Here is a 26,468-nt window from a genome sequence, read left to right as displayed (position 1 = left end):
AAGAAACTATCAATGAATCATGATCCGAAAGCAGACTAATACACTACTTAACTTGGCATTTAGCTGTAAGACAACAACAGAAATGTTGTACATGTGTTTATGGAAGTAGGGGAAAAAAGAAAAACACCACTGGCCCTGACTGGTGTGGCTCAGTTGGTTGGGCACTCCCCCTGACAAAGCAAAAGGCCGTCAGTTCAATTCCTGGTCAGGGCACATGCCTGGTTGCAGGAAGGTCCCTGGCTGGGGGCATGCGAAAGGCAACCGATCAACGTTTCTCTTGCATGTTGATGTTTCTCTTCCTCTCTTTGCCTTCCTCTAAAAAATAAATATAACCTTAAAAAAAAGAAACAAACAAACACCACTGGATCTCTAGATGCAACACCTTGGACAATGCTACCAAATGAGGCTTTAAAAAAGATACCATGCAGAACAGAAGACTTTCTTAAAATGCAGAAGCTATACTGGATCAAAGACATGAAAATTTTCATATGTATCATTATAGAGCTTATCATGAAAATAAAACAAATTTAAAAGGGGAGCCTTAAAAATCTAATTGTCAACACTGAGTAAAATTATAAAGAAATGAGCCCTGGCTGGTGTAGCTCAGTGGATTGAGCGTGGGCCTGCGAACCAGACAACTGCAGTTTGATTCCCCAGTCAGGGCACATGCCTGGGTTGCAGGCTGGTTCCCTGCAGGCCAGTTCCCAGCAGGTGACACACAAAAGGCAACCATACATTGATGTTTCTCTCCCTCTCTCCTTCCCCTCTAAAAATAAATAAAATCGTTAAAAAAATTTTTTTAAACTATAAAGAAATGAAATAACATGAAATGATAAAAAAACGGTTTCCTCTGAGAGGACAGGGGAGGTAGGGGTGCCATCAGGGCTTTTATATTGGTGCTGTTTTATTCCGACTATTGACATGAATTCTTCACTATTCCTTATAAATGTATACACCTTTAAAGTAGTACATCATTTCATAAATATAGTGCTCTAATTTGACACTTTTTATTGTTGTTTTTTTTTTTTTTTTTTTTACATCGAGGTGAAAGATTCAAGACTTGATTCTCTTACCTGATTAGACTTTTCTACTGTACTGCTGGGAACCTCAGTAGTGTCTTTCACAAAAAAATTATCTATGATGTGTCGCTCTGCACATTCTTGGCTACAAACTGGACATCGAACGACTCCAACTGCAAAGACAAATTTACATTTTAAGATTTTTTATTAAAACGAGGTACAACTAACATATTTTCAGATGTACAACATGACATCTGTATATACTGCAAAATAGTCACCACAATAAGTTAACATCCATCACTACACACACAATAAGTTAACATCCATCACTACACAGTGACAAAAATTTTTTTTCTTTGGGTAAGAACTTTCAGATCCACTCTCCTACTTTCAAATACTCGGTATAGTATTATTAACTATAGTCACGATACTGTACATTATACTCCCATGACTTATTCATTTCAGAATGAGAAATTTGTATCTTACGAATCTTCACCCATTTCATTCACCCCAAACTCCTCCTTAGGCAAACACCAATCTGTTCTCTACATCCATGAGCTTTCATTTTAAGGTTTTTTAATAAATCTACCAAGCACTAAACCAATACATCTCATTCAATCTGTGAACAGTTGCTGTTATAATGTTAACTCTCTTCAAATTCCTACCTGCTGTTACTAACACAAAGCAATTCAGCTTATGTATATATATGGATTACATATGTGTGTGTATACATATCCCCACAGCTATTACTATATTAAACGGAGTCCTCATAATTTTAAGTGAGTTACGTTTCCAAGTGAACATCCCTAAGTACTACACTCAAACATTCTCTATCAGTGGTTTTCAAATAGTGGTATCAGAACCACACTGGAGATTTCTAAAAGAACAGAGCACTCTGGTTCTCTCTGAACCTATAAGAATCAGGATTTGGCAAAGTGGTACACAGACAATCTTGTTTTGTTTAAAATCTACTTGGGAGATAAGGAAAACTATTGTTTTCCTTTAACAAGTTTGAATAATATTCCTTTGGGGAAAAAATGAATCATCTTTTATAGTGCTTGGTAAAATAATAATAATGAATGAGTTACAATCTAAAGTCTTAATTAAATTTTTAAAAATCTAATAAAAACTTGATGCTGTAATTTGTAACAAGGAGATCTCAAAAAGTTCTCAATAGTTTTATGAAATGAAGTGCATAAAAATAAACACAAAATAAGCCAAAGGTCCATTTTATTTGCATATCCAAGCAATAAACAAACGTTTTTATTTAAAAAATCCATTTTAGGAGCTCCAGTGGCACAATCAGTTAGTGTGCAGTACTTATAAAAAATCCATTTTACAAAGGTAAAGGGAGTGTATTAGAAATCTATTTTTTTTAAATCATGTAAGGCCATGTGGAAAAAATCAAACTATTTAGAAACCCTAATTAAAATATATTAAAATAATAAAAAAATGTCACGTTCATGATGGTGAAAATGGCAAATCTCCCCAAACATTCCTATAGATTCAATGCAGTTTTAAAAATAACCCCAACAAGAATTTCAATAAAATTTTTAAAAGATTTATTTACTTATTTATTTGAAAGGAGAAGGGAGGGAGAAAGAAAGGGAGAAGGGAATATCGATGTGTGAGAGAAACATCAATCGGCTGCCTCTCGCATACCCACAATTGGGGACCTGGCCCACAACCCACGCATTGAACCTGTGACCTTTCAGTTCACAGGCCGGTGGCTCAACCCACTGAGCCACACCAGCAAGGGTGCAATAGAGTTTTTTATTGAAGTGAACAAAGAACTAGTTAGTCAAAAGATTGCTATGAAGAAAGTGAGAAAACAAGCTCAAAACTGGAAGATCTACCCAACACACAGTACTAACAAAGGATTAATAATTAAAATCTGTAAATGTGATAATGCATTTTACAGATTGTATAACCATATTTTTCCTTATTTCTCCAGATAGGTATGGCTAAAAACTATAAACATTCTGCATAAAACAATCATAAGACAGGTAAAGATAGAGAAAATGTAATGGCGCAGCCAGGAGGGGGGCCCCCCAAAAGAATTTGGAATGGGGTCCAGAGCTCAGGGTGTCCAGGAAATATTAAGATGTCCTCACCCCCTCCCCAAGGTGTCATTTGGGGGAAGGGACAAATGGAGCAGGACCATTGAGAGCTGTTTTGTATAGCAACAGTTTTGCAGCTAACCTCTGGCATGGCCATAACCTTTAACTGGTTTCATAGATATGTTAAATAGTTGTGGCCATGCTTTGAGCCAGGGAGAAGGGAGTGACTTCCACTCAAGATGTAACTGGGAGGCAACTCCCCAGCCCTCCTTACAGCGCCTGCGTGAGAGCTTGGAGATGATTGGCTCCAGGCCATGAGGCAACGCCTGCCCAGACTCACTATGGCAGCCCAGTAAAGCTGAGAGGATATTGGAGTCCTGGTGGGTGTAGCCGATTGTGGGAGGAGTTGGAAATGGGGCTGCAAAGGAGGACTGGGTCCGGGATTTAAACACAGATGCGGCAGCCATGTGAGAGAGCCACGTGGTTTTAGCAGAGTGCTTACCCCCTGCAGCTTCAGTAGAAGAGGCCCACGTGGCTTTGGGGACCGTGTGGCCTGGGAAGCAGGAAAGACTTTGCCTGGAAGAAGGGTGAAAGAATTCTTTGCCAGCAGACCATGAGACGGTGCCACTTGACTTTGGATTAGGAGATTATGTCTGGATGGTGACACAGCTGACAGTGCCAGTGGCCTGAAACAGAGACGTGTGCTTCTTTTCCTGATATGGTACCCTGAATTAGGGCGGGGGGGGGGGAGGAAGCTCTGTGGGCATCTCTGGTTATTCTAAAGGACTTTGGTATTTTAATGGGGACATTGGGTCACTACTTTAAGTCTGTATAGCTTTAAATAAACCTTTCCTTTTCACAAATCTCTGGCATTGAGAGATGTCTTTGCTCTGGCGGCAAACAGATGAGCCCAGTAGGTATTAGTATAACATCCTTGGGAGGGGCCCCTGTTGTTCTGTATCAGTTTTTGGCATCCTGGGTGGGCCAAATATTGCCCCCCCACCTCTGTTCTGTAACAACAAGGTGGCAGACCAGCTAGAGATCTCAGAACCCAAGGACATAGGTTTTCTTTTAGCCTTATAGTCAGTATTATAAAGTGGGTGTTCATGAAGCCACCAGGTGTAAGTAACAAATTGTAAGCACACAAAACTAGGCCCCCTCTATCCAAAGGACCAGGAAAAGGGCAGCCTAGCAAGACAGAAAGTTTTTAGACAGTAACTGCTCTACTCCAAACACCACAAGGGGTCCCTTTCCCACTAGCAGAGGCTGATGGGAACCCTAGCCTTCCACCTTGGCCAAGCAGAAACCCGGTGCCATAACTGTCACCTCCTGGCTATTGTCAGAGAAGGCTGGTGAGAGGTGAGGCTGGTTACAACATTAGGTTGTAACGAGGGCCCCTGCAATATCATTGGAGACCATGTGAAGAGTGAGGAATGAATCCGACAGTTAACAGGTATAAACATGCTTAGGTATAAGATCATAGAGTCTAGACATGTAAATATAGGATTTAATTAAATGTTTCAATTGCTTTGGTTGTCCCATAGTTTATCGTCAAAGATTAAGAAAGTATGTTAGTCATGTCTTAGAGGCCTGCCTGTAAAGCAAGTTCTAGAAAAAAATGTTTAAAAGTATACTTAGCTTGAGATAACAAAAGAATGTAGCTACTTAAGCATAAAGCAATGATAGCTTAAAAATAACAAAGGTCACAAATGTTTAGTTCCTTGCTTTGCTTTGAAGATAATATCACTGAACTGTTTAGATCACTTGACCCAGTTGGAAAGCTCAAGGCTACAGACAAGATGGCGCCAATAACTAAATTAATCACACTAGAGAAAACCACTGAAACTTGCAAAAGAACCTATCAGTTTCACCTGTGATCCCTAAACCCTCAATCTTTGCATTTAAAAACCTCTGATTAAAAGCCATTCTAGATTTCAGGTTTTAAGTGATAGCTGCCCGTTTTCCTTGCTTGACACCCTGCAAACAACTCCAATTCCTACACACCCCCCCGCCCTCTGCAAACCTCTATTTGCAGTGTTTGGCTCTGTGGCGCGTTGAGTTGGCATACCCCATACAGGCACTAATCCACCTCTAGCATGATGACACGATACCCCTCCACTTCTATGTTGTGCTGGGGTAAGAAGGCCTATTATATGAGGTCTGCCCAGAAGGTATCCAGCCATATGAAAACTAGAGACATTTACTAGTCTAGAAAATTAGAAGATACAAAATACAAGAAACACTGTACACAGGACAATGATGCCTTAGTCCCCTTCAAAGTAGGCATCTTGGGACTCCACACGGTTCTCCCAAATGCCATTAGCTGGCCTGTAGTATTTTCCTGAATTTCATCAATGGTCTGAAATTCCCTTCCCTTTCAAAGGTCATTTTAGTTTTGGGAAAAGCCAGAAGTCACAGGACACCACATCTGGGCTGCAGGGCTGCTGAGTCACCTAGGTGATGTGATGTTTTGTCAAAAAACTCTGCATAAGATATGATGCATGGGTGGGTGTGTTGAGATGAAGCTGCCAATCATCAGTTGCCCTTAGCAGTGGCACTCTGAATCATCCAAATAGTTTCTACAGATGAATGATCAAGCTTAACACAAAATTTGATGCAGATCACTCATTTTGAATATGATGGCCGCACAGTACACATGCTCACTCAGTGATGTCTACCACCCCCACTGACTAGTACAGTGAAGTCATCATTGTTCACACGTGCATTCCAGTCCACTCTCCTTGGTTGCCAGGTTACATTCATGTCATATAATTTGTTGTGCTCAAAAAGCACAAACTACCACAACTTACCCAATATAAAATAACCTGAATGCCCCTATAAATATATGGAAGTTGGCTCCAAACAACTTTATTTAAGTGTAAACCTAACAAAACATGTACAGAATTTGTATGCTGAAAACTACAAAATACTGATAAAAGAAAACAAGAGTGTTCATGAATAGGGATAGTCAATGTAGTACAAGTCAATTCTGCCTAATGCAATCTACAGGTTTAACATAATTCCTAATATAATCCCAGCAACTTTTTTTTGTAAACTTAGACATTAAGTCTTATATAAAATGGCAAATGCAAAATAGCTAAATCAAGTGAAAAGAAGAATCAAGTAGAAAAATCATTCTATCCAAAATTTATATAGCTATATAAATTTCAAAATTTATATAGCTACCATAATCAGGAATGTCTGATACTGACCAAGGGAAAGGATAACACATAGACCAATAAAACACACCTGAAACAGACACACCCAAGTTGGGCTACCTAATTTTTTTTTAATCCTCACCCAAGGATATGTTTATTGATTTTAGAGAGGAAGAGGGGGAGAGAGAGGTGGGGAGAGACAGACAGAGGAAGCGAAAGAAAAGAAGATGGAGAGAGAAAGATAAAGAAACACTGACTGGTTACCTCCCATATGCACCTGGACTGGGGTTCAAACCAATGACCTAGGTCTGTGTCCTGATTGTAGATGCAACCAGAAACCTCTGAGTGCATGGGACAACACTCCAACCAACAGAAACATCTGGCCAGAGCAGATTTTTCACAGAGATGTAAAATATCTTAATGCTGACGAGCACAAAATGCTGATAATATGCTATGTTCGTGGGCTGGAAGACTCAGTGCAGCCAAGATGTCAATTCTCCCCAAACTGATCTACAGCCTAAATAAAATTTTAATATAGATACAGACAAGATTATTCCAAGATTTGGGAAAAAGTAAAGAAACTCAAAGAGCTAAAGTTATTTGAAAAAGAAAAGGTGAGAAGAATCAAGCAATTTTAAGACTTATAAATGAATAAGTAATTGAGACAGTATTGGCAGAAGAATAAAAATATAGAAAAAAGGAACAGAATGGAGCAACCAGAAATACCGTATTTTGCAGTGTATAATGTACAACCATATCTTTGGCCCAAACTTTCAAGGAAAAAATCTTGCATTTTGTAATTCAATTTTTTATTTACTTATATTTAGGTACTTGATTTATGTATTATAAAGAAATTTTAGCATTTATTTTTTACAATATTATGGTACAAGAAATTTTATGTAATAATTACAAAACACAAGCCTCCACAATCTGATGATACTCTCTGTCAGAGGAGGTCCAAAGAGTCTGTGCAGCTCTGCCGCCATGTTTTTAGCATATTTAATAACTTTTAGCTTAATGAAAAATCATTTTGACATTTTCCAAGGGATTTTCCAATAATTTCTCCTGCCTAATGTGTATAAAGAGACATGTCACACTGTTCACCCTATAGTAATAAGATTGGCATCATCTATCTTATCAAGTGGAAACTGCTTTCTTACAAGTTCCTTGTAAGTTCAATAAAACAGATTATCACATTCCCGGGTGTTATTTTGCATGCTATTGTTTTCTAGAGTTACACTTTTATCCCATAAGAATAAATAAAAGAATTAAAAACATTTTATATAGATTCAGAATTAGTACTACCCAAGTATAATGTGCATCCTTTTATTTCCCTCAAAAATTTGGGCCAAAAAAAGTGCACATTATACACGGTAATGGTACATCCACACAAGTAAGCCCAAATGATTTCTGACAAATATATGAAAACAATTCAGTGGGAAAAGGAAAGTCTTTCAATAAATTGTGCTAGAATAATAGGCAAAAAATTAAACCTCAACCTAAACTTCAGATTTTATGTAAAAATTAATTCAAAGTAGATCAGATTTAAATATAAAACATAAAATTATAAAAATCTTTTTAAAAAATATCTGCAAAACACAAATCTGACGAAAGATTCATATCTACAATATGGAGAGAACTCTCAAACTCAACATTAAAAAACAAACCCAAGTAGAAAGTGGGCAAAAGACAAAGACATTTCACTGATGATGATGATAATATACTCATGGCAAATAAGCACATGGTAAGATATTCCACATCAGTAGCTATCAAGAAATGAAAATTAAGCTCATGATGAGATATGTAAACAACTAAAATGAAAAGTAGTGATGATACTAAAATTTGGTAAAAACGTGGAGAAATTGGATATCCCATACATTTCTGGTGGAAATACAAAAGGATAGATCCACACTGGAAAACGGATGGGCAGTTTCTTAAAAAACTAAACATATTTGTCATATGAATCAGCAATGTCACTCCTGGACATCCCACAGAATAAACTTAGGTCTACAGATCTAAATACAAGCATCTTACTTCAGTGTTACTCATGAGAGCCCAGAACTTAAAAAGCTCCTTAAATAAGTTAATGGTTAAATAAACTGTGGTACATGGAATACTAGTCAGCAATAGAGGAGAACCAACTACTGATATATGCAACCAACTTGATAGATGTTAAGGGTATTATTTTGAGTGAAAAAAAGTACATTTTGAAAGGTCATTTATGAATGATTCTATTTATGTAACTTTCATAAAGGGACAAGATTATGAAGATGGAAAACAGACTAGTGCTTTGCCTGAAATTAGGGGGAGAGAAAAGGATAGGTAGGACTATAAAGCAGTAACACGAGGGAGAACTTTGGTAGTAACAGAGTAGTTCTGTATCTTGATTGTGATGGTGGTTGTGTGAATCTCACATGTAATCAAGTGGCACAGAACCATACAGACTATTGTACTGTTAATTTCCTGGTTTTGATATTATTGTACAGCTGTAATCATTGGGAAAAACTGGGTAACACAGATTTCCTGTGGGGTTATTGCTCTAAAACCCCACAGGAAATCTATTATTTCAAAATAAGTAAACACACACACACACACACACACACACACACACACACAAACCCTAAACAAACTAACATCTATTTAGTGCTCTCCTTGTATGTACTGCCTCATTCTCAGACAGATGAAGAACTGGAAATCAGAGAATCTGTTTTAGTTGACCAAGGTCACATAGCAGCAGAGCTGTGATTTGAACCCATTCCTGACTGACCCCAGGGTGCAGGCTTTGAACTACTACACTCTATAAGTTGTCTTAAAAAAACCATCAGTTAATAGATCACAACATTTTGATGGGTAGGATATTAGTCCATAAGTTAAAAATCCCATTTGTGCATGGGGGTGAATTTCACTTAAATAAATTTAAATACAAATAAGTATTAACTAAACAATGCCTTTTTACCTATAAAGTTAGTGGGCTAATGTAATTTCTCTATGACAAATCTGAACATATGTATAATTCCTCTGTGCAAATTGGGACGGATCAGTATGTACAACAATATCCTTCTAGAAACTTAAGTAATTAAAATCCAACCAATAAAAATAATTCTGAGAAATGAGATTCTTAATCATTCATTACTGTGTGCTTAATGGCCATGGTTGTTTCTTTTTGTTACTTGGCCATGGTTGTTTTTTTTGTTACTTAAGTTGAAATTTTTAAAATTAGTGCACAACTGTTTGTTTTCATCAAATGTTACCTCTAATGACAAACCTGCATCCTCACCCACCTCCCTGCACAACTGATCCCCTTTATCCTGCTCTAATTCTTTTCTTCCTGGCACTTTTCCTCCTTCTGTTTCATTTATTTATGTTTATTGTTTACTGTCTGGCCATACTATGAAGAATATAAATTTCATGATGGCAGAGATTTGCTTTAGTTCACCAAGATTCCAAAGCACCTAAAAATGTACTTGGCACATAGCAATGCTCAATAAATATTCAGTGAATCAATGAATAAACTCTCTTATTAATGTACATACCCGTGATCCACAATTCCACATGGAGAAACTCCTAACTTTAGCATCAGGAAACATGTTCAAGAATGTTCATAGCAGCATTTTGCATAGAAGCCCACAAGTGAAAACAACCCAAATGTCCATAAACAGTAGAAACAAAATAATGTGATATATTCAAATAATGGAATATTATACAGCAATGAAAGGCCTGCGAACCAAAAGGTCGCTCGTTCGATTCTCAGTCAGGGCATATGCCCCGGTTGTGGGCCAGGTCCCCAGTATGGGGCATGTGAGAGGCAACCACACATTGATGTTCCTCTCCCTCTTTCTCCCTGCTTTCCCCTCTCACTAAAAATAAAGAAATAAAATCTTAAAAAAAAAAAGACTACTATATAGCAATAAAATCAATGCTTAAACTTGAAACTACAGATATCAACATAACTGAATCCCCAAAATACACTGAATAAAAAAATAAGTTCCAGAAGAATACATTTTATACTCTATTAAAGTTCAAAGACAGTCCAATCCCAAATAATATATTAATATGTAGGAAAGCATACAGAGTTGATAAACTCTTTTTGAGAAACAAGGAATGATGAACACAGAATTCTGGATAATGGCTATGCCTAGCAAGGGGGAAAGAAGTGACAGTTCCTATCCAAACACTAAGTTCAACCCATCTATCTTTCCCAAACCAAACCACTTTCTAGGCCTAAGAGAACATGGAGATGAATAAGTACAGATGAGCCCTCAAAAGCCCAGCCAAACAGCTGCTGGCTTTTGTCAGCTCTCTCTCCTAGGGCTGGAAGAGAGCCCAAGGACTAGTAACCCCCTCCAGCAGCCCAGTTCTAGTGAACTAAGTTATAATCCCCATTTCACAGATCAGGAAACTAACATGATATGCTCATGGTCATATAACCACTAAGTGGCAAATCTAGTATTCGGAAAGTATTTAAATAAAAGGGATAGGGCATGGACATTAAGGCTACAGAGACCTAGATTATTTCTCTTTACTGACTGCTCTATAGCCTCTAAATACTCTTTTTGAGCCACTATTTCCTCTTTTGTAAAACAGTACACGATAATCATGATGATAATGATTGCCATGTTGAGAACTTACTGTGTTACTGTGCTAAGTATTTCACACACATTAGAACAAATCTGAGGCAAGATTGTTACAAAGATTCTATGAATAAGTGTACAATAAGGGTCTAATGATGCCAAGCTAGTACCTTGTAAACCTGTGCATTAAACTCCGTGCCTTCCGATTAAAACCAGATACCAGCTGACTCCTCTGAAAGGACCAGCACGGCCTCACCTACTTGAATCCCTCCAACTATGATCTACTAAGGCTACACACAAAGTCAGAGTCATAGATGTACCTCTACCCAACAAGTGACCAGCTAAATGTTGGTGAATCTCAATTTTCTGTCTCTACCCAAATGTCATTCCAAAGATGTACAAGAAAAACCAGGACCTGCATATTATATAGTAAATACCTCAATGCCTGTATATGAAGGATTCTTTCCTGAAACACTATTCTGGGAAGACTGAGAATACCATAGAAACATAATTTAACTCATTTTTTAAAAGGGGCATATTCAAAATCTGAAAGTCAAACTTAAATTAAGGAGAAACAGTAAAACAAACAGATCAGTAAAATGCTATAAATAGTTTCTCTTTGCCGCTATCAAAAAGGGTAAAGTTACAGAAGCTATACTGGGAAGAAGCTAAACAAGGAAATCACCTATTTATTACTCAAGCTGAAATAACTAACACTTCAGTATTATATTTTTCTACATTTTAAAGAAAAATAAATGTTGAAATTATATCTTCACTGCTCATCTAGATATGCTTCCATGTTCACTAAATGAGCTCATAAAACATGTTTAGATAATTAAGGTCACAAAATACGACATATACAAAGTAATGACAGTACATAAATTATACGCCAAGTAACTAGACTTACTAAGATCTAATTTTATTCTTTTTTATACAAAATAAATGTTTAATGATGTTGGGTTTTGAGATGTGAATATGATTTGTTGTTACTGTGAAGTTTGTTTCTAACATAAGCATAATGTGGGCCTTATGCTTTGACATCAAGTATCAAAAATGACTGACAACTTTGACCACACATCTACACACACACACAAGTATATGGATTTAAAGCTTCCTATTAGACCCCGTGGATCACAGACACAAGTGAGTTAAATGACAGGACCACGAAATGGACTGCTGCCAGTCAGGCAAGTGTATTTCAACATCCACGGGAGAAAAGGGAAAGGCTCCACGGAATGCCGGAGTGCTCTGTCCATGGTCCTGTCCACACCGCTGGTGGCCTGCTACTCAGACACGCGTGTACCTAACACAGGACTCATTTAAACGCTCTAAGAAACCCAATTTAAGTACACACATAGGTTAAAAAAAAAAGGGGATGCAAATGGTACACATTCAAACAATAAGCATATGAAATGATGAACTTTATAATATTAGACAGTAGACTACAGAACAAGAACTATTACCAGACATAACGTGAGGACAGCGTAAATGATAAATGGGTCCATTCCTCATGAAAACATATTAATCCCTAATGCACATGTATCAAAGTAACAGATCTTCAGAACATAAAGTAAAAGTTGATACAACTATAAAGAAACAATATTTTGTGATAGGCGGAGAGATTTCAACTCTTCTCTCAGTAATCAACAGCAACAGAAAACAGCATGGTTATTTTAAAAAAAAACAACAAAAGTAATTAACTTGATCCAAATGATGTTTAAATAACAACCAGTGGTAAGCAGAATGCCTATTCTTTAAGTGTGAATGGAATGTTCACCAAGATATGCAATGTGCTGAGCAATAAAACAAGTATGAATAAAAGAACTAAAAACACACAAATGTGCTTCATGACCACAGTGAGATAAACTCAAAAATCAGTAACAGACATCTGGAAAATACCCAATATTTGGAAACTGAACAACTTACTTCCAAATAACCCATGTGTAAAGAAGAAAGGTCTTAAATTAAATAATCTAAGCCTGTACCTCAAGAAGCTGAAGGAAAAAAACAATTAATCCTAAAGAAAATAGAAGGGAAATAAGGAACAGAAAGCACTAGTAGGGGGCGGGTGGAGAAAGAAAATGGGAATAAAGAAAAATGAAACCAAAGCAAGTTCTGAGAGGTGGTGGGTAGGTAAAAATCAATAAACCTCTAGATAGAATGATGAATTTTAAAAATGACCAAAGTCATAAATAAAAAGAGGTCACTTGTATAGATTCCATGGACCTTAAAAAAAAAAGTAGTATTAGAAATATTATGATCAATGTGTTCACACTTTGAAAAACACAATTATCAAAATTTTCTTAAGAAAGAGAAAACCTGTCTTTGAGGCATCCGTGCTCTGGGGTGCTGCTGACCTCCTGCTGCGTGTTGGCCTGTGCACATGTGGGCTGACATGGCCTCAAACGACTATACCCAATAACAACACAGCAGAGCAATCAACCCTACTGACGGCAGAGTTGTGGCAGCTACAGCCAGTCACAGGACACTTCACACTGTATGGCCAGAGCATCTATGGTTCTTACTGACAAGCTATGGCACTCAGTCAGCTTCCCAGGCGTATAGCTCAACTGGTAGCTATGGAGGTGGCCAGAGTGCTAAGTCATCCTATGAACAGCAGTTCTAACTGTGGCTATGGTCTACAGCCAGCACCCATCAGGAGTTGGAAGGTTACCAAATAATGAAGGTAACACTGGGTATGGAAGGAAAGCTGTTCAAGGATCTCTGGAGGCAGGCTAATATGGCCTGTCCCTGTGATCCTGTCTGTGATCACCCTAGAGTCCATCTTGCCAGGGCCTAAGTTACCTCTGTCCCCACCACCCTAGGCCCTTCAGAAGCCCCCATAGTCCTCAGCTCAGCAGCCATCCAATCACAGCCTCCTGTGCCATCTGCTTTAGGGGCCTTGCACTGGTTACACTCATTCCTTCAAGACAAGTTCATGCTCTCACATGTTAGATTAGGACATGGTCAGTCCCCCAGCTCACTGCTGTCCTCCACTGCTACCACCTCCCCTAGGGAATCCTCCCTGGTCAATGCCACAACTGCAACTGCTCCATAGACTCCTCGGCCCCTGGGTCCTTCTCACTCTCAACCTTTGCCACCGCCCCAGTTGAAATCTGCTTGCCAAGTAGCAAATGAGACCTTGATAGCATTCCTAGAGAATTTGCCATCAAACTACTCAATAGCTGCCTTAGCAGGAGATACAAAGCCTCTCCCTTTGGCTTGCCCGTTTCCCTGTGTACATATTAATCACGGGCTGGCCTATTTTCTTATTTGTTTTAATAATACCAATCTGCTTGAAGTAATCAGCCACAGACTCAACTGTAACATCATTACCCAGGCCTTGCATGAAGATGGTGCTGTATGAATTATCCTGTTCAGAGTCATGATGTGATCCTTGGTTCCAAGGGTCATCAAATTTATTGAAGCCCCCAAGGCCATTTTCACCTATGCTGCCTCTGCCTCCACAGCCACCTTCATGATCTCCAGGTTTACAGCCACTGCTGTGGTTGTAACTACTGCCACTACTGTCCCAGCCCCCATGGTCCTGCTGGTCTCCTCTGTAGCCATCATCACCACCACTGCTTTGGCCCTGCTTGCCAAAACCATCTCGATTGCTGCCACCACTCACAGAGGACTGATCTTGGCTTTAGTTACCTCCACTACCCAGTCTACCACCTCCACTGCTACTGTTGTGCTGGTTTGGCTGTCCATAGCCCGGAGGCGGGTTATGGGAGCTTTGCTGCTGTCCCAACCTATGCTGCTGCCCACCATAGCCAGGTTGCTTATCACCCAAAGGGTTTTTTTGTGTCGGATAATGTAATTGTAACCCTTTCTCTCATCCCATTAAAGCCATCATTTTAGATGAAAAAAAAATTCAATAAAAGAAATTGAATTTGTAACTTAAACCTTCCTAAAAAGAAAAGTCTAGACTTAGAGGGCTCCAGTGGTTAACTATTAAACATTTATATAAGGTAACACCAACTCCAAACAACTCTTTTAGAAAATGGAGGAAGGAACCCTCCCCATTTCATTTTATAAGGCCCTGATATTAAAATCAGATGCAGCCATTACAATGAAAGAAAAGTATAGGCCAATATCGCTTATGAACAAAGAATAACAATATACCAGAAAATCAAATGCAGAAATACATAAAAAGAAATACTTCATGACTAAGTAAGGTTTATTACAGCAATGCAAGATTGGTTGAGCATTCATATAAAAGCCCTATTATCATCTTAATAAATTCAACATCTATACAAGAAAAAACTCCTTCAGCAACCCAAGAATAGAAGGAAACTTCCTCAACACGATAAAGGCCATGTATGAAAATCCTACACCTAACATGATTGAGAAGAAGGCAAGGATATTCATTCTCACAAAAAAGATAAATAAAAGGCGAACAGGTTGGAAAGGAATGGGTAAAACTGTTTTTTATTCACAGCAAGCATAATCTTGAATGTAAAAAATCACAAAACAGCCACACAAACAGCCACATGAAATACTGAGAGATAATTTTAACAAAACATGTGTAAAACTTTCATAGTGAAAACAAAAAAACAAAAACTAAGACCATCTAAATAAAGCAGAAGCTTAATATATTTATTTCTTGGTTGAAACACTCACTCAATATGACTAAGATGTTTCCTCTCCCCAGACTGAGCTAGAGATTCAGTGAAACCTAAATTACAATCACAACAGGTTCTTTGTAGAAACAGATAAACTAATCTTAAAATTTATATAAAAATGCAAAGAAACAAGAATAACAATTTGTAAAATAACAAATTTGGAGGACTTACGCTACAGTAAGTCTTAACTTACGCTTAACTACAGTTTGAATCAAGACAGGGTGATATTCATGTAAGAATAGAAATACAACAATGTTACAGAATAGAGTCCAGAAATAGACATATACATGTAAAAAGTATATTGGTTTATCCAAAAAGTTTCATTTTTTCCCCATATAATGGCTCTAGTTGCCTTAATTTCATTCAACACCATTTTGTTAGATTGTATTGTGACAGCTGTCATATCGGCATGCATTTTAAAAACATAAAAAATGGTGAAGTTTTGTAAAATCACTTTAATATTGAAGATTGGAAGAAGTTATGCAACATTTTCAGTGTATTACGCTTTATTATTTTAAGAAAGGTAAAATGGAAATGCAAAGAAAGATTTGTGCTATATTTGGAGAAGCTGCTGTGACTGGTTAAATGTGTCAAAAGTAGTTTGCAAAGTTTCTTGCTCCTACTGACATTTTGGCCAAATAATCTGTTGCTGTGCAGCTGTCTTATGCATTAGAAGATGTTTAGCAGCACCCCTGGCCTTAAACCACTGAAAGCCAATAGTAGGAGATAGCCAACATATTGCAATATCCAAGTCAATAAAGTTATTGGTGAAAATAAAAAATGTGTCTTTTATTTTACAGAAAAAAACTAAACAGACTTTTTGGCTGACCCAATAACAAGTATTTTATCATTGTCTCAACTGGATGGATTTAGATAAAATATAATGGGTAAAAATTATGTTGAAGTGAAATACGTCCTACAAATTTGCCAGAATGAATCCCAAGTAGAATAAAGAGTTTAATGTGACATCTAGATATCACACCAAAACTGCAGAAACCAAAGAATAATCACAAAAGCAAAGGGAAAAAAGGTGGATTATCATAAAAAGACAAAAGTAAGACTGATATCGACAATATGATGTTATGTTGCCATTTAGTATTTTTTTAGGTTCACTAGTTCATTTAGTTTTAGTTTTAGAGTTTATATTTTTATTTTGGTATAAACTTATTTTTAAATATGTGAAATATTTACATGGTTCAAAAGTCAAATAACTGTATTAAAAAAATTTACCAAATTTCACTTCTGTCCCTATCTTTTTACCCTGATTTCATTCCCTATCAAACACTTCCTTATAGATAACCATTTTCATTAAACTATGTTAATCCTTCCAGTAACTTTTTTCTTTTTTCTCCCCAGAAGGTCTCTTTGTAAAAATATTTACAGTTTTCATGCACAAAGAACAGCAAACTTCATACACAGTACTGTCGCTTGCTTTTGTTAATAGTATATCCTGACAGTCACTCCTTATTAGTAAATGCCATTTCCAACCTTTTGCTATTACAAATAATAACAATGAATAGCATTAATTACACACTGCTTTTATGGCAGCTATATCCTTAAAACAGATTTCTAGAAGAGTGGGTCTGTGGGTTAAAGGATGAAAGGATCTGCAATTTTTAAAGAAATTGCCAAATGTATCCTCATTAGAAATGTATGACAACCTAGTTCCCCGGAGCCTCATAAATTGATGTTAACAAAGTTTTGCATTTTTGCCTGATAAGCCAAAGATAGTTATCTTGCTATAGTTTTCATTTGTATACTCCTTAACATGTTTTCATGAGGGCTACTGCATCTATATTAGGTATACTTTCAGAATTTTATTTTCCTTTTAAAAAAAATACTGCAAAGCAATTTTAAACTACATTCAATAGAACTTATTATTAATATTGGTTGTATTATTATAAAAGTAATAAGTTTTCTGTAGATAAAGGAAACAACTGGAATCAGTGGTCAAGGTAAACATTAATTTCATTAAAGTTATTAGACCAAAGATTATCAGTAGAAAAATAAGTACAATGTGAAATCAAAGTAAAAATCTTGAATTGTAAAATTGACTTAGAAATATCAATATGCACACCTTAATTTTTAAAAATATTTCTTAGTTCTGACTTCCGCCAAGATGGAGGCATAGGTGAATGTGCCGTGCCTTCTCACACAACCAAGTTTAGAGACAACTAAATATTAGCAACAGAAAACACAGCCAGAACACAGAACATTGAACTTTTCGGAAGTCCGTTAACAACAAATTCTTCAGCCTGACCGGTAAGGGGCGAAACCAGCGGCTGGTGAAGCGGGATTGCACAGGAGGTCTTGGTCAGCCGGACTCAGGCGGGGAATCCAGACGTGCGCAATCCAGGCGCAGGGTTGGACCTAGTGAGCAACTGAGCGAGCCACCAGGCGAGCGACTGTGGGGGAGACAGCGGGGGGAGCGGTGCTGCGTGTTGACTGTGGTCGCGCATTTGTGCGCGGGCGGACAGGCGAGGGAGTAGGCGGTTGGACCGGGGCCTGGCGGGTCCCTGCGGCAAGCGGCAGTGGAGGGCACCGCCATTTCCCCGCTCTGACCCCACCTCCACATACAGCGTCATAACCCAGCAACTCTGAGTGGCCCGGCCCTGGTGAACCACCTAAGACGCTAATCCGCACCCAGCTGTGAGAAACAGCAGAGGGGGTCGCCATTTCCCCGCTCTGACCATGCCCCCACATACAGCGTCACAACCCAGCGACCTGGGAGTCCAAGGCGCCGCTTCTCACACTTAAAGGGCGCAAACAGACCAAAAATGGCGCAAGAAGATCTCAAAGCCCCAGAACCTATAGATCTAAGCAATGAAGAAATAGCAAAACTCTCAGACGCAGTTTAAAACACTGGTCTCACAGAACCAGTGTTTCTGGATTCTCACAGAACTGGTTGATTATACCGACAAATTAGACAAATATATGAAGGCGAAACTAATTGAAATGAATGGAATTGCACAGGACACCAAGAGCAATGAAAAGGAAACTGGGACTCAAATCAATGAAGTGGACCAGAAGAAAGCAAATAATGGCCAAACAGAAAAGAGTCAAGAAGCAAGAATTCAAAGAAATGAGGAGAGTCTTAGGAACCTCCAGGACATCTTTAAATGCTCCAACATCTGAATTATAGGGGTACCAGAAGGGGGAAAGGCACAGCCACCAGTGGAAAACTTATTTGAACAAATAATAAAGGAGAATTTCCCCAATCTGGCAAAGGAAATAGACTTCCAAGAAATCCAGGAAGCTCAGAGAATCCCAAAGAAGTTGGACCCAAGAAGGAACACACCAAGGCACATCATAATTACATTAGCCAAAATTAAAATGAAGGAGAGAATCCTAGAAGCAGCAAGAGCTAAGGGGACAGTCACCTACAAAGGAGTCCCCATCAGACTGTCAGCGGATTTCTCAAAAGAGACCTTACAGGCAAGAAGGGGCTGGAAAGAGGTATTCCAAGTCATGAAATCCAAAGACCTACAACCAAGATTGCTCTATCCAGCAAAACTTTCATTTAGAATGGAAGGACAGATAAAGTGCTTCTCAGATAAGATCAAATCAAGGAGTTCATCATCACCAAGCCCTTATTATATGAAATGTTAAAGGGACTTATCTAAGAAAAAGAAGTTAAAGAAACATGAACAGTGAAAGGACAGCAAACTCACAGTTATTAACAACCACACCTAAAACAAAAGCAAGGGACTTATCTAAGAAAAAGAAGTTAAAGAAACATGAACAGTGAAAGGACAACAAACTCACAGTTATTAACAACCACACCTAAAACAAAAGAAAACTAAAAGGACAGCTAGATCAGGAGTGGAAACATAGAAATGAAGATCTCAAGGAGGGTTAGCAACAGGGGAGTGGGAGGAGGAGAAGGGGGGGAGAAGGTACAGAAAATAAGTAGCATAGACAGTAGATAGAAAATAGATGGGGGGGCAAGAATAGCATGGGAAATATAGAATCTAAAGGAATTGAGACACATGGTCATAAACTAAAGGGGGGGGTAATGGTGGGGATGGGGGGTAGGGTGGAGGGGAATGAAGGGGGGAATAGAACAACTGTAACAGCATAATCAATAAAAAAATTAAAAAAAAATTTCTTAGTTCTGTCCAGTTTCAAAAGGCTTAGAAGTGATCACATCTCAGGAGTATCTTGGTTATCTGTTTCTAAATACCATTACCCCACTAAAGAGAAGATATCATTAATTGCAAGTCTGGGGCAGATTCTTTTTAACCTGAGATACACTGTAAAACTGGAATATCTTTTTGTGCTAGAAAGCAAAGAAACAATTAAAGAGAAAGAGAGTGGCATCAAATTGAGACAATTTAAATGGCAAAAGGAATAATGACTAAAGTGTATTCAATATAAAAAAATCTGATACTCAGCAAAACAAATCCTTTGCCAAAAATGGCAATAACAATGACCATACTCTGCATCTCTGAAAACTAATCTAAAAGACTTACACATTTACCCTGCAATTACATTAGAAACTAGTATTGCCCTGACTGGTGTGGCTCAGTTGGGCATCATGCCACTGAGCGAGGGGTAGCCGGTTCCATTCCTAGTCAGGGCGCATGCCTGGGCTGCGGGTTTGTCCCCCAGTTGGGGTGAATGCAGGAGGCAGCCAACTGGTGTTTCTAATATGGATGTTTGTTTCTTTCTTCCTCCTTTTCCCACTCTCTAAAATAAATAAAAATACTTTTTTAAAAAAGAAACTTATCAGATAGCAGCAAAAATGTCAGCAAAGGATTGCTTTTTTAATGTCAGCTTCGGCGGTTAGTCCCTCCACCAAAACAACCATTAAGTTGGGGAGGGGGCGATTACAATCAAAATATACTATTACAGAACTCTGAAATTTGCTCAGACATTTAAGTTTGCTGAACTTGGTAAGAGCTGCTTGTATGAACTAGCTACCATGCCCAGTGTTTTCTTTAAAGACTTATTGTTCAGAGAGGGGAAGGAAAGGAGAAAGGAGGAAAACACCAATGTGCCAGAGAAACACTGATTGGTTGCTTCTGCCACACCCACAACTGGGATCTGACCTGCAGCCCAGGCATGTGCACTGACCAGGAACCAAACTAGTGACGTTTTGGCTGGCAGGCCAGTGCTCAACTCACTGAGCCCCTTGCTGCAATGTGGGGGCGGCAGCCTATATTCCTAAAGTGGCTGGCTGGTATCAGGGTGGACAGTAAAGACCTTGACTCTAAAATTTGGGTACTGTGTGATTTGGTTAGCATGGGGGTTCCCTGAGGGCCAGCTGAGATGCTTGGCTTTATTCAGTTTCCTCCAGTAGCAGCTTTTCTGGTAACATATATCAGAACACTTTATTTTCTTTTTTAATCTACAGATTTAAAGAAATCTGAGATGTTACAGGCTGCATGCCACGATAACATGTCAGTTAACACACACAAGAAAGGCTCTTCGAAATACTTTGGAAAAGTCACTACACACAAGCTGAAGACCTCAACAAGCAATGAAATCAATCCCTGAAGAAAAATACTCAAAATGTCCACTTCTTAAAAAAAAAAAAGCAAAGCATAAAAAGAAACCAGGAAATATGGTTCACTCATAAAAAAAGAGAATCTGACAGAAATGGCAGATTTTAAATAGGAAGAAGAATCAGCAAATCTGAAGATAAGGCTTTGAAATTACCAGTTTGAGAAGAAATAACAAAGAATAATGAAATATGAACGAGAACTTGAGGAGCTAATCAGATGCTATCAAACATACCAGGAGAAGTACAGAAAGAGGCAGAAAAGTATTTGAATAATGGTTTCTTAAATTTGATGCAAGTCATGAATCTATACTTCTAATAAGCTCAACAAACTTGGAGCAAGATAAATAAATAAAATATTTTTTAAAAATCTGTTTATTTTTAGAAAGAGGGGAAGGGTGAGAGAAAGAGAAGAAGAGAACCATCAATGTGTGGTTGCCTCTCGAGAAACCTCTACTGGGATCTGGATTGCAAACCAGGCATGTGCTCCGACTGGGAACTAGTGATAGTTCCTAGAACTAGTGACCCTCTGGTTAGCAGGCCAGCACTCAGTCCTCTGGAGCCACACCAACCAGGGTAGATTTTATTTATTATTATGGTAACTCTAGAACTCAAATTTTCCCACTCCTTGGAGATTGCTGTTTTTGCTTGTTGATAGTTAGGTCAGTTCATTTGTTACTCTGCCTAACTATTTTGCAAAGTAAATATGTGTTCCTTGTTGAGTGTAGTCACTGAAGCTTCGGTTCCATGCTATCTGGTGGCTAGCCAGTAACCTGACAAAGACTCTTAAATATCTGATTCAGAAGGAAGGAGGGTAGTCTCTTTAACTCTCAGCAAGGTCAGCATTCAGTCATCTCTCAGAACAACCAAAACATGCAACACTATTTTTGGAGCCCTCAACCAAAAATGCAAGCAGCCTCCAAGTACCCTCTGGCTCTTCTTAGTGTCTGATCAAAGTACAGAGTCTGAATATGTCAATTCTGTTCATTTTTTCCAGTTTGTTGGTTGTTTCAGTAAAGGGACTCTGTCATTTTGAATGATGCCATCCTAACTTTATCAAAATTTAAAACTACTGTACATCAAGGGGTACTACTGAGAGGATGAAAAGACAACCCGCAGAAAGAAAATATTTGCAAATATGCCTGATAAAGATTTAATATCTAGACTACATAAAGAATCCCTATAACTCAACAACTTCAAAAAGGGCAAAGAACTTGAACAGATTTCTTCAAAAAAGATACAGAGCCAGTAAGCATATGAAATGAGCCTCACCAAATCAAAACTTCAATAAGATACCACTTCGCACCCAGAAGGATGGATATTATCAATTTTTTTAAATGAAAACAAGCGTTGCTGATGATGTGGAGAAATCAGACCCCTGTGCATTGATGAAGGGATGAATAATGGTATAGCCAGTGTGAAAACAGTATGATAGTTTATCAAAGAGTTAAACACAGAATAACCATATGATCTTGCAATTCTACTCCTAAGTGTATTCCCAAAAAATCTGAAAAAAAGGGACTAAAATAAAACAGATACATACATGCCAATGTTCATAGCAACATTATCCACAATCACCAGCAGGTGAAAACAATGCAAGTGTCTATATTAAAAGATGAATGGATAAATAAAATGAACTATATACATAAAATGTATTATTATTCAACCAAAAAGTGAAATTCCTTTTAAATGCTACAATATGAGTAAACCTTGAAAATATTATACTAACTACAATAAGCCAGACAAAAATAAAGAATAGACTTCCACCAAGATGGAGGCATAAGTGGAGATACCGTGCTCCCACAACCCACAACCAAGATGAGAGACAACATAATATTAGCAACAGAAAACACAGCCAGAACACAGAAAATTGAACTTTTTGGAAGTCTGATAACAAAAATTCTTCAGCCTGACCGGTAAGAGGGGTGAAGCCAGCAGCCAGCGGAGCGGGGTTGCACAGAAAAACTCGGTCAGAGGGACTCAGGTGCGTAGATCCCAGGCGTGGAGTTGCAAGGGGTGGACCCAGTGAGTGACCCAGTGAGCAACTGGCGAACCAGCGAGGGCGCAGGGCAGCGGGTTGACTGTGGTCGTGCATTCCTGCGCAGACAGACCAGCGAGGGAGTGGGCAGTGAGATGGGACTGAGCAGGCCCCAGCGGCGGGAGGCAACAGAGGGGGCCGCCATTTCCCCACTCTGACCCCGCCCCCACATACAGCATCACAACCTAGCGACCTGGGCAGCCCCGCCCTGGTAAACACTTAAGGCTCTGATCGGGCGTGAACAGACCAAAAATGGCTCAGGAAGATCTCAAAGCCCCAGGGCCCATAACTCTAAGCGATGAAGAAATAGCCAAACTTTCAGATGCACAGGTTCAAAACACTGGTGATCAGGATGCTCACAGGAACTGGTTGACTTTAGTCACAAATTAGAGGAACATATGAAAGCTAAACTAATTGAAATGAAGGGAATTGCACAGGAAACCAATAGTGATTAAAAGGAAACTGGGACTCAAATCAAGGGAGTGAACCAGAAGGAAGGAAAAAAATGACCAAATAGAAAAATATGAAGAAACAAGAATTCAAAAAAATGAGGAGAGGCTTAGGAACCTCCAGGACATCTTTAAACGCTCCAACATCCAAATTTAGGGGTACCAGAAGGGGGAAAGGAACAACCACCAGTGGAAAATTTATTTGAACAAATAATAAAGGAGAATTTCCCCAATCTGGCAAAGGAAATAGACTTCCAGGAAGTCCAGGAAGCTCAGAGAGTCCCAAAGAAGTTGGACCCAAGAAGGAACACACCAAGGCATATCATAATTACATTAGCCAAGATTAAAATGAAGGACAGAATCCTAGAAGCAGCAAGAGCTAAGGGGACAGTCACCTACAAAGAAGTTCCCATCAGACTGTCAGCTGATTTCTCAAAAGAGACCTTACAGGCAAGAAGGGGCTGGAAAGAGGTATTCCAAGTCATGAAATCCAAAGACCTACAACCAAGATTGATCTATCCAGCAAAGCTTTCATTTAGAATGGAAGGGCAGATAAAGTGCTTCTCAGATAAGGTCAAATTCAAGGAGTTCATCATCACCAAGCCCTTATTATATGAAATGTTAAAGGGACTTATCTAAGAAAAAGAAGATAAAAAAGATGAACAGTGAAAGGACAGCAAACTTACAGATATTAAGAACCACACCTAAAACAAAAGCAGACTAAGAGGACAGCTAGATCAGGAGAGGAAACAGAAATGAAGATCTCAAGGAGGGTTAGCAACAGGGGAGTGGGAGGAGGAGAAGGGGGGAGAAGGTACAGAAAATAAGTAGCATAGATGGTAGGTAGAAAATAGATAGGGGGAGGGCAAGAATAGTATGGGAAATATAGAATCTATAGAACTTGAGACACATGGTCATAAACTAAAGGGGGGAATGGTGGGGGTGGGGGTGGAGGGGAATAAGGGGGAATAGAACTGTAATGGCATAATCAATAAAATAAAAATTAAAAAAATAAACACTGCATAATTACATCTATGTGAGGTATCTAGAATAGGCAAACTCACAAGGACGAAAAGTTATCAGAGGGTAGAGAAGGCGAAATGGTGAGTTATTTATCACTTAATGAGCAGAGAATTTCTGTGTAGGATGATGAAAATGTTCTGAATGCTGCGGTAATGACTACCTAGCACTGGGAATGTACTTAATGCCATGGAACTATGAACTTAAAAACCGTTTAAGTAGTTAATTTCTTGTTACACATACTTCATTACAATAAAAAAAAAACAGTATTAGTTGGTAAGGCATAATAAAATATCTTTTTTAAAGATCCTCGCCTGAGGATGTTTTTTTATTGATTTTTAAAGGGGGGGGAGAGACATACAGACAGACAGACAGACACAGGGGCATCAATGTTAGAAACACTGATCGGCTGCCTCCAATGTATGCACCCAACCAGGGATCGAACCCGCAACCTTTTGGTGTACAGAACATTGCTCCAACCACATGAACGCCCACCCCAGCCAGGGCAACCCAAAGAAATTTTTTACAAATCCATTAAATGGAACAGAAGCTATGTACTTCTTCAAACAAATGAATACAATTGAAAATATCTGGTGGAGGACGGGGAAGAAGGGGAGGGAGTAACAGGGTGATGGAGACCGTGCATAGGAGTGAGAGAACGCACAACTCTAAAACCAGTACCAGGAATGAAAGAGGATATCATAACTTTAGATGACACAGATCGAAAGAATTAATAAGTGATGATTACGTACTTGTATCACTAAAACTGAAAATTCATATAAACGGACAAATGAAAGAAATGAAACTACCACAGTGTCGCAAGTGAAACTGAACACCTAAAGAATTTTATAAACCTTTAAGAAAATTGAATGAGCCCAGGCTGGTATACCTCAGTGGATTGAGCACAGGCCTACAAACCAAGAGATCACAGTTCGATTCCCAGTCAGGGCACACATGCCTGGGTTGTGGGCCAGTTCCCAGCAGGGGACGCGCGAGAGGCAACCATACATTGATACTTCTCTCCCTCTCTCCTTCCCTTCCCCTCTAAAGATACAGAAATAAAATCTTTTAAAAAAAACTGAATCGAGAGTCAAAATCTTTCCACGAACAAAAACCCAAGCCCTGACTGGTATCATGTATCAAGAAATGACCTAATTCCAAACTTTCACAAATTATTTCAGAGAACTGAAAAAAGTAGCACTCTACAAATCATTTTATGAAGCTTACACAAATATAGAACAACTCAGTAGTATAAAAATGGAAAATCACAGGCCATATAACTCCTAAACACAGAAGAAAAAAATCACAACAAAGTAGCAAACCCAATTTGGCAGCATGTAAAAATGGGACTATACCAGTACTAAGTAGAATTCTGCTTAGGAATAAATGCAGGACCATTTTACTGTCCAGAAATCAATTCTTAGAACTCACCACACAACAGATTAAAAGAAAACATTATCCTGTCTTGGTAGATACAAAAAGATTTGGTATTAAAAAAAAAACAACAACAAAAAACCTATTCCTGATGTTAAAACACCAAAAACCTTTTGTGGCTTTTAGGAATAAAACAGGTGGTGTAAGGCTTAAAATTAAGGCTTACTATAATCTGCTGCCTCAATTCTAATAAACCTGGGAGGGCCAAAAAGAGCCTAACCAAAAGTTCCCAGCCCCACTCTCCTCCCAAAAATAAGGTCCCCTAACAAAGCATGACTCTTAGTTTCTGTTTAGCCTTGAATAGTGTGAGTTTCAGTTCCCTGCCAGCTTACAGAATTATTCAAATAAACCAATCACATCTTGTGGGAATCAGGGACAGCCCACTTTCATAAAAGTATTGGTTTGGCTAAAAGGTTTGCTTAAGTTTTTTCTGTAAAATAAAAGACATTTTCATTTTCACCAATAACTTCATTGATTTAAATATTTTGAGTATGTTGGCTATCTCCTGAGTGGTAGAATGTTGACTGTTCTCAATTAATGTCTAGATTTGATCACTATGAACTTCAACTGGTCTACCCAACCGTGGAG

At 38.5% G+C, this 26,468-nt stretch overlaps 1 protein-coding gene and 1 pseudogene across 2 annotated transcripts in view; both read right to left on the bottom strand.

Moving 5' to 3' along the window:
- TRIM24 (tripartite motif containing 24) overlaps positions 1-26,468 on the bottom strand; it is a 139,296-nt gene that overhangs the window by 70,008 nt on the left and 42,820 nt on the right. For both annotated transcript variants that reach the window (XM_037159255.2, XM_037159253.2), the window contains exon 2: positions 1,074-1,192. In XM_037159255.2, coding sequence (XP_037015150.1) covers positions 1,074-1,192 — 119 coding nt within the window. The remainder of the gene's footprint in view (positions 1-1,073; positions 1,193-26,468) is intronic.
- LOC119059568 (RNA-binding protein FUS-like) lies at positions 13,544-16,065 on the bottom strand (annotated as a pseudogene).

Source organism: Artibeus jamaicensis, unplaced genomic scaffold (genome assembly GCF_021234435.1).
Source record: "Artibeus jamaicensis isolate MK-2021 breed Jamaican fruit bat unplaced genomic scaffold, CSHL_Jam_final scaffold_2172, whole genome shotgun sequence".
Lineage (NCBI taxonomy): Eukaryota > Metazoa > Chordata > Mammalia > Chiroptera > Phyllostomidae > Artibeus > Artibeus jamaicensis.
Note: the sequence above shows the minus strand (reverse complement) of the source record. Positions and strands in the feature narration are given on the sequence as shown.